We start from the raw sequence: 14,635 nt of genomic DNA on the forward strand, positions 1-14,635 counted from the left end.
CAAAATACGGAATTAAATTTACGACACAGATACGGAAAAATTCAATAATAATATTTAAATTAAAAAAATTACATTAATTAAAAAAAAGAAAACACTCTTCCACACACGAGCCCCCGCCTCACTCATCGTGGCCGTCGCCGTTGTCGCCGCTATCCGGGACCCCCAAATCTGCGGCATCTGAGCCCGCGTCTGAGCCCCCCAACTGTGCCGAGACGGCATCCAAATCGACCCGCATAATAAATATTACCATTTACATGCTACTAATTTTTAAGAAAATTGCTGAATATTAGGACCTTGATTTGTATTTAAAATCACATTGAATAGTTGAAATTAAAAGATAAAAAGAAGGATGTAGTGCCATTATATACAACCTTTCTTCAACCAACATAAAAAGTGATAATAATCACCACATATACTCCATGTCTCTTTATATAAATTATAAAGTAGAGATCAATTACATTCTTTTAGGGATAGGGAGGCATATATATATATATATATATATATATATATATATATATATATATATATATATATATATATATGGATGTATTCATTTTCTTTTCCTATATTTCCTCCTTTTTCCTTCTTAATATCAGCCATTAGATTAGAGAAATGGACGGTCAAGATCAACATTGGGTAATTAATCTCATGTTGCATTATTTGTCCTATTTTGTGCATTATGAGGGTACAATAGTAATCTAATAATGGCTGGAAACCGCTACGAATAATGCACCACATGGTCACGAGTAATGCATATAATTGACTATATAATGCACAATATGTGAACTGCAATGCATACGAATAAGATGTACCATGTTATGATGTTTGGACACACGTTTCTTGTTTCCCCTAAGGGTTTAATAAGCTTAGGGGCTAGGGTATAGTACGTAGACACGTATGTAATCTTCATATGGTAACGAGTAATGGATATAATTGACTATATAATGCACAATTTGTGAACTGCAATGCATACGAACAAGATGTGCTGTGTTATGATGTTTGACACACGTTTCTTGTTTCCCCTAAGGGTTTAATAAGCTTAGGGGCTAGGGTATAGTACGTACGCATTAATAACAAATTATAAAACGATACGAATAATTCACCAAATTGTCACGAGTAATGGATGTTATTAACTATATAATGCACAATATGTGAACTGCAATGCATACAAATAAGATGTACCATGTTATGATGTTTGACACACGTTTCTTGTTTCCCCTAAGGGTTTAATAAGCTTAGGGGCTAGGGTATAGTACCGTCGCCGTTGTCGCCGCTATCCGGGACCCCCAAATCTGCGGCATCTGAGCCCGCGTCTGAGCCCCCCAACTGTGCCGAGACGGCATCCAAATCGACCCGCATACTCTCGAGCATTGAGTGAAGAAACCTCTTCTCCACGGGTCAGTTGCCGCCCTCCATTCAGCTAAGATCTTGAGCATCTGAGCCCGCGTTTGTTGACGCACAAAGAAGGCGAGCTCGGTTGGCGATGTGCCAACAGGGGGGATGCCGACTGGACCTCCTGGGACCCCTGGGCGACCCCCCTCGCTACCCGTTGTGCCCGCCTTTGACCAACCGGGCGAGTGCGGTAAGTAAACGATGGAGGGGACGGGAACTCCTGAACATCCTCGGGGAGGTCGCGGGAACCGCCGCTGCTGCCGCTGTAATCACCGGCATAGTTCAGTCGCAGCTTCTTCGGCCAGCCAGCATCGACACCTGCCCGAAACTTCTTGGAGTCCATCAACACCTCATAGCAGTTCCAGTAGGTGAATTCCTCATAAAGCCTGGGCACGAGGATGGCTTTCTCCGCTATCCTCCTGCAGTCCTCGCCAGTTTGGCCACTGGTCTGCATGCGGAGGGCGTTGGTGTATAAGCCCGAAAATCGGGAGACCGCAGCCCTGATTCGGTCCCACCCCTTCCGGCACTCCTCCCCGCTGTGTGGCCTCCCCTCCGGGCAAAATGCCTTGTAGGCTGCTGATATTTTAGCCCACAAGTTGACGATCCTCTGATTGTTCGAATGGAGGGGATCATCGCAAACACTCACCCAAGCCTTGGACAGCGCGACGTTCTCCGCATCCGTCCACTTCCTCCGTGCTGGGTTGTCGTCATCAGCCGGCTGCGACGACTCGCCGACCACCCTTTTGCCCTTCCCCTTCTTCTTCTTTGGTGCGCCCCGACCCCGCCCTACTCCCCCCGTTTGAACGGGAGTGTCCGCATCCTTGAGATATATCCCCAACTCTTCTAAGGAGAAAGTGTCACACCCAGTGAACTGCGTCTCCGATGGGGTCGATGTGTGCGAAGAAGCAGTCAAAAAATTAAAACTGGGGGAATAGACATTGTCCCCCCGCCCCCCGGCTGCCACCCCGACATCATCTGCATCCCGGCATACCACCCTCGGCTGCCATCTCGGGCATCATCTACTGCCAAAGGTACATGTTGTAGTACCCGGCCATCGGATCCCATCCACCTCCCATGGGTACTGTGGGAGTTTGAGACCCGCTCGTCACTGGAATATACTCGTTGTTGTTCTCCATTTCCCGTTGTTGCTCTTGTACAGAAATTAAGATGGAAAGAAAACTCGTTAAAACAAGTGGTGCGAATGAAAATGACGTGCAAATCGCGTATATATAGTGTTTCTAAAAATTTAAAAAAATAAAAAATTTGAGCTGGCCGATCGCTCGCCGATCAGGAGCCTGCAATGGCGGCTAGCCGACAGGCGAGCGGATCGGCCAGCGCCCGAGAATCGGCGTCCGCTCGCCGATTTTTTTGCCGATTTGGTGCTAGCCGAATCCAATGGTTCGGCGAGCGGACCGGCCAGCGCCGGGAATCGGCTAGCCGGTCCGCTAGCCACCATTAGAGATGCTCTTATAGGGACTCTGCAATAGATTGTGTTAGTTCCATATCTGCATAAGTTGGATTTCATTTTAAGATTCAATAATTTGACATAAGCATTTAATTATATAGTACTCCTATTTAACTATGACAATTTTGTAATACTAATTTGTCTTTTTTTCAAAAAAAATATTTTAAAAAAGTATAAATTGACATACAGTCACACACTCTAACCCATCCATTCATCCTTTTTTGTTCATAAATCACAATAGGAATTAATAATGGAAAACACGTTACATTAAATCCATACAACTAGGGATCTAAAATCTTAATTATAACTACGTGAGAGACCAAATAATTTTAACTTTTGTTCAATAGGGAAATGATATGTATTTAATACTACTCTTATGGGAAAAGTTTGGATTTAATTCTCACTTTACTGTCTCATCTAAAGTAGTGAAATTGCTTTAGAAAATCCAAAAAAATGCTTGAGTGCTTCTGACTTTATCGAGTGTCCCTCAACTAGCTCAGGATTTGTAAGAAATTGATTTTTTGCTTTTATTATTAATTGTTTATGGTTTTTATTGTTATAACAAATTCTTATTAATGGTCTTGTACCCATGTTCACTATCATTGTTAATTTGAGTCTTTTCTTTAACATTAAATAAAATGTACAGTATTACACATACACATAAAAGAAATGTTTATTATGGTGCATGTGCATGCAAATAAATAAGTGGGGTTATCCACATATGACAAATCATGATATATTTCTTAAAAGAAACTGGACAATCTATGCATATTGACCAATTTGCTTTTGTGTAATCATTCTAGATGCAAAAAAGGTCTTATTCAACCCCTCAACAACCCAACATTAGTTTCTCTTATTCTTTGTAACAATACATATGGACCATATAAATTAAAACTTCACAATGCATTGAAAGAATACAAATTCCAAAACAACACGTTAGACATCTTAAAAATATTTGCAAATCAAGAGGCAGGCTTGTATAGCGCTTTTGAACAACCCTAAAGAAAATTAGGCTCTCATAAAAATTTAAAAAATCTGCAAATTAGGATACGTACATAGTGGTTCTGGACGATCCTAAGAGAAAATTAGGTGGTCGTGAAGGTGGAGTGGTGGAGAGACAATCGGCTCATTAAATCAGCCATTGTATAAGCCACGTATCATTGCGTGAGATCGGGCACCGAAATATTACCATTTACATGCTACTAATTTTTAAGAAAATTGCTGAATATTAGGACCTTGATTTGTATTTAAAATCACATTGAATAGTTGAAATTAAAAGATAAAAAGAAGGATGTATGGCCATTATATACAACCTTTCTTTAACTAACATAAAAAGTGATACTAATCACCACATATACTCCATGTCTCTTTATATAAAGTAGAGATCAATTACATTCTTTTAGGGATGGGGAGGCATATATATATATATATATAGGGTTTTGATCCATGCAAAAGCATTCTTAATACAAAAATGCAGAACCAAGCATACAAAAGTCATTTTTAGTTCATTGTAAGCTTATTTTTACGTCATTATAGTAAGGATGACATGAAATTATCTTAACATGACCTCAAATCCAAAGTTTATAATATGACCTAAAACTGCTTTACAATGACCCTCCGTGTTTTTGTTTAATTATTGACCATTGGATTGTCAAATCTCATGGTCAGGATTTGGTCTGGATTTTGTATTGAGATCAAGTTTTGTATTGATCATTTTCCTATATATATATATATATATATATATATATATATATATATGTTAGTGATCAAGATATAACCAATCTTAAGTGTATAACTAGAGAACAAATCTCAGCCACACATCTTAATGGAACAAATATTATTTATTTTAATAATATAAGGGTATTTTCAGAAATTACATTATCAAATTTAAATATTGGGACCAAATTACGCGGTTTCATTCTCTCCTCCAGTTTTCCACGTGGCGCCCTCATCTTGCGCGGCCCGCCGACCATCCCGTGGTCGCTCCCGGTCCCACAGTCCCTGAACGGCATCGAACCGCAGGTGATCAACTGCATCAGCACCATCGACGATCGGCACCGATGGATGTGATGATGGCGATGTCCCGCTGCCTCGGGCAGAAGCCTAACCTGTCTGTCGGCTTTCAACAACGTGCCCAGTGTCTCGGGGCTCAAATCGGACGGCGGTGGGGAGATCTCGATCTCGAGTTCCTTGGAGTCGGTGAGCCTGTCATCTGTCTGTGTTGATTTGGAGTCGAAGTCGATGGAGCCGTAGAGTGGGTACTGTTTATTAAAGTGTGAATGAGTGAAGTAAATTTTATTAAAGTGTGAATGATGCTGTTTTTTCTTTTTTTGGGCAACATGTATGACTTGAGAATTTTCTAAGCTAAATTAGCTATTATTTCATTGTCCAAATAAATATACAGTTGGGAGGCTAGTCACATCAAGATTGATTCAAGTAAAATATGGGGTCTATTTTAAGATATTAATTGGGCTAATAGTTGAAAAAGATAATTATATCCTTCAATATGATAAAACTTTTTTTTATCAAATTTTGAAATTTGACATTATTGGAACAAGTTTTGTTGTAAAAATGACGCTTAATCGGAAATAGGCGGAGAACAATATTTTTATGGTTACTTATAAATATTTTTATGGTTACTCCCAAAAAAAGAAAAAACAGCACCCATTCACACTTTAATAAACTGCAAAACACATCACTCTTATTATGATTTTACTTCACTCTTGTTTACAAAACACATCTCTCTTAGCATGATTTTTTTTTTCTTAAAAACGCCATTTGTGGGCACTCTTAGCATGATTTTACTTCACTCTTATTTACAAAACACATCACTTTTATTATGATTTTACTTCACTCTTGTTTACAAAACACAACACTCTTAGCATGATTTTACTTCACTCTTGTTTACAAAACACATCACTCTTATTACGATTTTACTTCACTCTTGTTTACAAAACACATCACTCTTATTATGATTTTACTTCACTCTTGTTTTCAAAACACATCACTCTTAGCATGATTTTACTTCACTCTTGTTTACAAAAACATCACTCTTAGCATGATTTTACTTCACTCTTGTTTACAAAACACATCACTCTTAGCATGATTTTACTTCACTCTTGTTTACAAAACACATCACTCTTAGCATGATTTTACTTCACTCTTGTTTATAAAACACATCACTCTTATTAAGATTTTACTTCACTCTTGTTTACAAAACACATCACTCTTAGCATGATTTTACTTCACTCTTGTTCACAAAACACATCACTCTTATTCGGATTTTACTTCACTCTTGATCACAAAATACATCACTCTTATTCTGATTTTACTTCACTTTGTTCACAAAACACATCATTCTTATTCGGATTTTACTTCACTCTTGTTCACAAAACATTCACTCTTGTTCACAAAACACTTCACTCTTATTCGGATTTTACTTCACTCTCGTTCACAAAACACTTCACTCTTATTCGGATTTTACTTCACTCTTGTTTACAAAACACTTCACTCTTATTCGGATTTTACTTCACTCTTATTCACAAAACACGTCACTCTTATTCAGATTTTACTTCACTCTTGTTCACAAAACACGTCACTCTTATTCGGATTTTACTTCACTCTTGTTCACAAAACACATCACTCTTATCCTGATTTTACTTCACTCTTGTTTACAAAACACATCACTCTTGTTTACAAAACACATCATTCTTAGCATGTTTATTACATAAACGGTTTCTGAGATTGTAGTTTAATGTAAAATTAGATTCTCTCCACCCACCTTTCCCTTTTCTTGATCAAAATTAGGAGGCCAAGTTTTGTACCAAAAGGAAGATCGCTTCACAAGTGTAAAGAAGCTAAGAGGTAGAGAATCTGATGAAGCTAATAAAACAATTTGACATGAAAACATAAAAAAAGACAAAAAACTGAATTGAGTGTACAAACTGAAATTACCATAAGATATTAGTATGTATTATTTGAAAGAAGAAAGTAGAGCATGTAAGTAATTAATGGTGATGGGTTCTCCGGCGCAGCATCTGGCCGTCGGCGACTAGTACGGCGGGGTTGGCTTTGTACTTGCGGCGGAAGGAGATGTGAGCTTTGAGAGCTTCATCCAATATGGTGGATTGCTTCTTCACTTCATCTCTCACCGCTTCCGAGCATAATCCGCACAACCACTTCCCCTCGAATTTGGCCTTCACCTCGTTGATGTAGTCTTCTGTGCACTCTTCTTTCAGCCCGCAACACTCGCACTTCACCACTTCATGAAAACATTAAAACATTAATCTGGTATGGGCGTTGAGGATTGAGCTGCACCAATACTCTGTCTTCTTAATCTTTGCGTATTCCAATTTTCTCTCTCTCCTCAAAACCTCATTTTTCCCTTTCATGCACACTATACCAATTCCAACGGTTTTTGTATCCGAGTTGAGCAAACATGTCGGAGGTACTACTCAATTTTGAATGAGGTTGAATCGCGGTTTAATTTTGGAGAAGAAGGAAGAGGAGAGAAGAGGAGAAGAACGCATTTTCTTTTTCAAATGAATTGAATTTGCCAATGACGTGACCTAATTTTGGATGTGCAATGACCATAATACCCCCGCCTTTTTATTATGGAGTAAATTTATGATTGAGGGAGTTAATATCTCCTTAAATTCGAAAATTAATACTAGCCCTTGATTTTTTTGATCTTGTGGCTATGATTTATTCTCTAATTATAGGGTTAAGGGGCACTTGCTATAGATCATGACCCTATATATATATATATATTGCATTAAATAAAGTATCAATGTTAAAAGTGATGGTTGGAATTGAGTCAAAAGTGTACTTTATAAAAGGGTGAAATTCCAACAATGGATGATTGAACTTATTATTACTGTTCAAATGACTGTTTCCCGCCCTTCCAAAACTCTACTTTGAATCTTTGATTTATTATTATATCCTCTTCCACTTTATTGTGTCTCCCACTTTACTGATATATGGCAAATCATTATACTATGTGTTACATGACTATTAGCATACAATCACAAAATAATCATTTTGTATTAAAGCTAAAACACCCCTCAAGTGCATAACGCGGAACCAAATAAATACTAAGTCATAATTCCTTCAATTTAGTTCATTATCGAAAAATTGAATTTCAAGATGAATTAAACAATTTAAAAATGAACTAGGTCATTTTAAAATATGAATTGCCTATAGCTATAGTGAACTAACTACGATCTTTGGTGTTCTCTTATAATGACATACTACATTTTAATTCAGCATTCTGCGTTAAAAATTAGTTATGTGTTAAACACAAAGCTGAGAGTGAATATATAATTACAAAATAATCATTACTATAACATTAATAAGCATTAGGCCATCCACAACGCTGTCTCTATACCGTCTCTTAAACCGTCTCTTAACTACTATTTGAGCACTATTTGAGGGCCCCACTGTCCTTTTTTCCTCCATCTCTTAACTAAGAGACGGAGGCTGCAACGCTCCGTCTCTTAACCGTCTCTATACCGTCTCTTAATTACTATTCATTCAATTTAATTTATAATTTTTTTTAAACCCAATTCAATTTAAACAAACACACTTTATTAAAATTAAAACAATATTACAACTTAACATTAAAAAAGCGAAGACATAATTAAAATTCTAAAAAAATAAAAATGACATAATTTAATATTCTCCGCCAAAGTTTTCCCAAATGTGCTCAATTAGATCCTCTTGGAGTTGGGTGTGGGCGCTAGAGTCGCGTGTCCTTGCCCGAATAGCCAACCGTTCTTGTATAGATGGATGCGCTCCACTTCGCGGCGGACTACTTGCAGTTGCGCTAGAGTCGCGTGTCCTTGCCCGAATAGCCAACCGTTCTTGTATAGATGGATGCGCTCCACTTCGCGGCGGACTACTTGCAGTTTGAAATGAGTATGGAATAGAATTATTTATAGAGTAAAAAAATTAAAAATTTAAAAAATGAAAATAAATATTTAACGGTAATATTACCGTTTGAAAAAAAAAAATTTTTTTTTTATTAAAAATCGATTTTTTTTAAAAAAAAATGAATTATTGCGTCATCAGTGACGACGCCCACTCGCGGGCCAGCGAGTGGGCGTCACGCACGCATGGGGACGTGCCACGTGTCTCGGGCGCGTGGCGAGACAGCTCGTCTCGTGTCTCTCCGAGACGAGCTACGCGACGAGCCGGTCGCGAGCTGGAGACGAGACGGCCGCTGCAATGCGTCTCGCGGGGGTCTCGTCTCTCCGAGACGAGACGCGAGCCCGGCGCGAGACGCGTTGTGGATGGTCTTATATAGTTATAGAATAAGTGAAATAGTAGTCTATTATTTATCGCCACCAACTGAATTTATCGTTGATTTGGCGTGCATTATAATATATATCGATCCAAAATTCCCAAAAATCTGAATAGAATTGCATATTTCAATTTGAATTAATTCTCTATTATACAGAATATTTTGTCCACCCCTATTTTAATTAATTAAGTGGATTACTTGATTGAATGAGAAAAAATGGCGCGGTATCTTTCACAAATAAGCCCAAACCAGCCCAAATTCGGGAATCTTCTATATATTGTAAAGCCCAACTTAATAAAAAAACTAATTTTATAAATTTTTTAATAAAGTCAATTTTCCGGGATTTTGTATAATAAATTTCGCATATAAATAGATTTTTCATAAAAACAAGTATTTGTTGATAAAGTTAAATGAAAAACAGAGTCTTATTTTAAATAAGGGGATATCAAGTGGAATATTGTGAAAGGTTAGTAAATGCACTTTCGTTGGTAGCCGATAAAAACAATGAGAATCCTTACTTACTATTACCTAATTTTGGGACTTTAAAAACTCATTTACAAATTAGTTGGCAATGCCCAATGCGCTCATTCAATACATATATATATATAAAATTAACAAAAAAAAGCATTTGTACAATCCAACCAAACCTAAAAAATTGTTAAAAAACTATTGATTACCAATGAGAGTCTTTCTTCTTAATTGAACTTCTTTTTAATCACCTTTGGTTTATAGCTTCACGCGGCTACCTTACTAATTATTTTAATTATTAAAATAATTAATTTTCTAAGTAGTGATTAAATTTCTAAATAACATATTGCGAAATTTGGAAACAAAGTTTTTGTGGGAAAACTAATTATTGGTCTAGTGTAAAAAATTTCAACAATTATTAAGTACTGGATTTTTCGAATAAGAAAACTCTAACATGGGATGATATCTAACTAAAAGGGAAACGTCTGATTATCTCATGCAAACTCAGTTATCCCTTCCATCTCTTGTGGTGAAGCAAACCTTCACTATTTGGTTTGACAACACAATATCCAGCTCTGGAGCAAGACCCCACCACCCCTCTCCTCCGCCACCGCCGCTCGGCCTCCGCCTCTTTCTGTTGCTTTATGATAGCGCTCAGCCTCTCCCTCCTATAATTCGTATTCAAGGGGACCGGCATGGCATCCAGCCCCATGAGCCTCCCCACTACCCCGGGTTTGCACCAGATAACGCTCTCCCCTCCCACCACCGCTGGCAGCCGCCTCCGCCTCTTCTCTGCCTCCATCTCCCCCGCGAAGGATGACCTATACATGGCGTCCTTCCCGTCCAGCGAGAATCGGGGATACTGATCCAGCGCCTTCCTCGCGCTTCTAAGAATGTCGCAGCTGCTCACACACGACATCCTGTGCGCTTCTACCTTGCTCCTTCTGCTCATCTTCTCCTCCATCTCCAACTGCAAGATCATCTCCTCCAAAGTTGGCTGCCTTTCTCTTTCTCTTTCTCCTTCTCTTTCTCTTTCTCCTTCTCTTTCTCTTTCGCCCTCGGCCAAGCAAGCCGATCGGGCGTCGAGAACAGAGGTGGAGCTCTCTCCATTGCACAAGTTTATGAACCCTTTCTTCATCTTCACTCCCAGAAAGTTGTTGACAAGATACAATGGCATCTCCCTCATCCTCTCCTGTACCTGAAGATGAATGATGGATCAGAAATAGATCATCAAATGCCTTTAAAAGCAGTCACATGAAGAGAGAGAGAGAGGGGTCACAAGTTTCCCAAGTCCCACCTCTAGGAAAAGGAAAGCTTCTCAAGATACTTATGGGGGAGGCTCATTTATAGTAGTTTGTTGAATGCCTTGATGACTAAGTTTTGAAGTTTCAAACCACTTACCAGATTTCATGTCAAATTAAATACACCACCATCATGCATATTCAATTCTTACCTCCAAACCCATGTCGACGCCGTTCGACTAAATGCAGAAATGGGATTCCTGTATCTGCATTAATGAAGCTGGGGAAAATTCACCATTGACAGAGAAGATAGTTACAGGAGAAAGCTTCAACCATAACAAATAAATGGAGAGAGATATACAATTTCAAGCTACAATATATATGGGGTGATTGTTGGAAACTACAACATGTCTGATGAAATTGGAACTAAGTTGGCTCCAAATCAAGAATCATCATATTCATATTCATACTCATGCCCATAACTGGGACTGACACTAGCTCTATTATCGCAACCTAATCCGACACGATAAAATTATGAAAACAGCGAAAAAAACAAACAACTTGTTTGGAAGGGCGGAACGATGGTTAGGTGATTATACATATAATCTTAAGCAGCACCTAAGTACATACATACAGACAAAATTAGATGTCAACTATGAACACTACTCATCCAGCTGGTGCTTCTTGAGCTTTCACAAATCGGCCCTTCACTCGCTTCCTAGTATCAGCTCTTGCTTTTCTTGATTCATATCTTATATGCTTGTCGTATCTGCACAAGAATGTCATAATATATCAGAATGGAATTTTCCTAGGATTTGAATATTTTCTTTGTGGTAAAAAGAATGAGAGGAAGTAGCTATACCTCCTTGTTTTCTTCTTTTCCTTGTATCGTTGCATAGCATTGCCTCTATTCTTTGCCAGAAGCTCGATGTCACTCTTTGACATAGCAGCCGCACTTTCATTTGTCATTACGATAGACTGACTCATGAACTGAATATCCATGGAACCGGATTCGGGCCTTGATGCAGGTACATTATTGCTCTCTGATGTAGCAGGCCCCTGACTTGGCGTCTGGTTATCGGTGGCACTCTACATTAGACAACAATACAGAACTTTAAATTTTTAAAAACTTAAGCAGAAAGAATATAGGAATGTAAGATGATTTTATTTCTGCTAATTCCACCACTTTTCCAAGATCACATCACAATGTTAGCAAATAAAAAAAGAGCAGAATAAGAGTTTATTGATACTTTTGGGTATCTGTTATACTGATGTCATTTCATAACAAACCAAGATGCATAGTTTAGCATCAGTTTGTCACAGGAAAACAGGAAAAATGGCATGCATTAACAATTTTCGGCCATTAGCAAGCATATCAAAGACCACGATTCGAAGAAACTAGGATTTGGCAGTCACATCCAGATTTTGCATAGTTCTTATCTTCACTCTTTGCTTATGTCAAAATATAAAACACATAACCAGATGACCTTACAATGACAAGGATAAACAACATGCTAGCACTTATTCTTATTGTAATGTTCATGGATGAATTAGAAAAACAGACCATATATCCTAGTCTAAATGCTAATTGTCAAAAGGCACGATCATTCAGAAATGCTAATTGTCAAAAGGCACGATCATTCAGAAATCTAGACTAAAATAAATGGACAGCACAGGCAGCATTGTCTACTTATTAGCATCAAATGCTTATGAGCAATGGACATCAACAATAGATGAAAGATTGATCGAGTAAAAATGCTTACGTTAAAGGGGATTATATTATCTTCCTGGGCAATAGAACAGTTCACTCCAGAGACGTCCACCCCTCTTCTCTTGGCTAGGGATGATTCTTTCAGTAGTTCCCCATAACTTTTCATAGTGTACATGTTGTTCCCACCAAATTCTAGCTCAACAGGGCTAGACTCCTCATGGCCCCTCAATTGTCCCAGATTGAAGTCCCATATCTGGAGAAGCAAACACAGCAAAATTATCAATGCACCGGAGATAATAGTAGATAATTAGATACATCCATGTGCAGTAAGATAGTTAGCACCAATGTTCTTTCACTTTGAAAATCAGTATTCTGAACAACATTGGTGCTAACTAGGTCTAATTGGCATAATATGCAACTTAGCAGCTTCAAATACCATCACAATCTGAAAACTTTTCATCAGATTCCAATTTAATTGGAGATGGTAAAGAAGCATAAGCATACAACAAAGTCGTCACTAATAAACAAAGGCAGATAAAAGCAGATCTAGAAGATACCTGCGCGCTATGATCACATGCGGTTGTGGTGTTCCACAACATGTTGCGTTCCTCCTTCTGATTGGCCGGCGTCTGCATCATTAGCAACGACGTAAACCCTCTGCCCTGCGCCAATTCCTGCTGCTTTTCCTCTAGCGTTTGCGGTTGCTCTTCAAACTGTCCGCAAAAACTCTCCTGCCGCCACGCACCGCCGCTCGGCGTACCCGGTCCTACATCCTCCCCATCTCCGCCGCCGCCGCCGCCGCCGCCGCCGTCCGCTAAAAGCTCAATCAGCTGCTTCAGAATCACCTGCTTCTGCTTCCCGCAGCTCGGATTCCTCTTCTTCTTCTTCACCAATTCGCCGCCGCAGTCGGAATAAATCACCGAGCTAGCGTTCGGCACCATGAGCTCATCCAGCAGCCCTCCCCACTCGTACTCCGCCGGCTTCTTCTCCTCAATCTCCAACCCCCAGGCCGCCGCCAGCTCAAACGCCGACGGAACTCCCGAGAAGCTGTCGACGGGGCACCGATCGTGCGCCGCGGCCACGAGGAGGCTGCCGTGCGCGTCCCAGTCGCAGTCCTGGCAGAGCACGAGCCCGTCGGTGGAGCAGCGGAACGACGCCGGCTCCGCGGCGCAGTTGTCGCAGATCTGGGAGCGGAGATGCTTCTTCGAGAGCGCGTTCGCGCAGTGCACGTGGTGGTCGCACGAGAGGCAGAGCTTCGCGCTGTCCGCGCGGCAGTAGACCACCGCCTGCCGCTCGCCGCAGAAATCGCACGAAACCATCGCTAATTCTCGAGAAAAAAACAAAGACGAATCGCAAGATTTGAGTAATCGATTAGAGTGGACTTTGCAGTAATAGATCTATGCCAAAACCTCGAAACAAGGACACAAAATGAAGGAACATAGATGAAATCGATGGATTTGCAAAAGCACTTTGATTTGCTTTGGAATTGAGAGTGTTGGTGGAAGAATTTGCAGCTAGTTGAGGAGGAAGACGAAGAGGGAGTAGTTATTTATATGTATAATTAATATAATTAATTATTCACTCTGCACAGTGGACTTATTAATATAATAATTATAATCTATACTAATCAATTTTCCTCCACTGCCTCATTATAGGCGGACACTTTCAATAGCCCCGAAATTTTATAATCAATTTTCATTTTAATTTTTAGGTTTCGTTTTTAAATCACCAGAATTGAAATAATTATAAAACGAGGTAATTGAGACCGAATATTCGTTGTATTGGCAAAGGTAAAATTATACAACGAACGTAAAAATATATAAATAAAAATGCCACCACCGTCTAATCGGTGGCGTCGTCCGATTCCTCCGCCAATTCTCCGTCGCCTTCTACGTCTCCCTCGCTGCCGCCGCTGCCCCAGGACCCTCATCAGCCAAGCGTAGACGGCGCTGGATCCGACGTATGAGGTCGGAGTATATATTTTTGACGTACGGGTCGGTTGCGGCCTCGTGTAGATAGTGAATGAAGGGAAAGTGTGTGAAAATGGAGTAATAAAT

At 39.5% G+C, this 14,635-nt stretch overlaps 2 protein-coding genes across 2 annotated transcripts; both read right to left on the minus strand.

Moving 5' to 3' along the window:
- Nucleotides 1-9,993: 9,993 nt before the first annotated feature.
- On the minus strand, nucleotides 9,994-11,220 carry LOC121809775. The gene is made up of 2 exons (XM_042210575.1): nucleotides 11,080-11,220; nucleotides 9,994-10,824 (listed from the first exon to the last, which is right to left on the minus strand). The coding sequence occupies exons 1-2, from the start codon at nucleotides 11,089-11,091 to the stop codon at nucleotides 10,135-10,137; spliced, it is 702 nt and encodes a 233-aa protein (XP_042066509.1). The 5' UTR covers nucleotides 11,092-11,220; the 3' UTR covers nucleotides 9,994-10,134.
- A 78-nt stretch (nucleotides 11,221-11,298) lies between these two features.
- Nucleotides 11,299-14,112, minus strand: LOC121809774 (zinc finger protein CONSTANS-LIKE 14-like). The gene is made up of 4 exons (XM_042210574.1): nucleotides 13,136-14,112; nucleotides 12,631-12,831; nucleotides 11,730-11,956; nucleotides 11,299-11,636 (listed from the first exon to the last, which is right to left on the minus strand). The coding sequence occupies exons 1-4, from the start codon at nucleotides 13,895-13,897 to the stop codon at nucleotides 11,534-11,536; spliced, it is 1,293 nt and encodes a 430-aa protein (XP_042066508.1). The 5' UTR covers nucleotides 13,898-14,112; the 3' UTR covers nucleotides 11,299-11,533.
- Between the last annotated feature and the right edge of the window lie 523 nt (nucleotides 14,113-14,635).

Source organism: Salvia splendens, chromosome 6, assembly GCF_004379255.2.
Source record: "Salvia splendens isolate huo1 chromosome 6, SspV2, whole genome shotgun sequence".
Classification (NCBI taxonomy): domain Eukaryota; kingdom Viridiplantae; phylum Streptophyta; class Magnoliopsida; order Lamiales; family Lamiaceae; genus Salvia; species Salvia splendens.

Coding starts and splice junctions, on each gene's coding strand:
- LOC121809774 (XM_042210574.1), bottom strand. CDS start 13,897: ATGGTTTCGTGCGATTTCTGCGGCGAGCGGCAGGCGGTGGTCTACTGC. Junction 11,957..12,630: donor ATAATATAATCCCCTTTAAC/GTAAGCATTTTT, acceptor TGTCTAATGTAG/AGTGCCACCGATAACCAGAC. Junction 11,637..11,729: donor GAAAAGAAGAAAACAAGGAG/GTATAGCTACTT, acceptor ATTCTTGTGCAG/ATACGACAAGCATATAAGAT.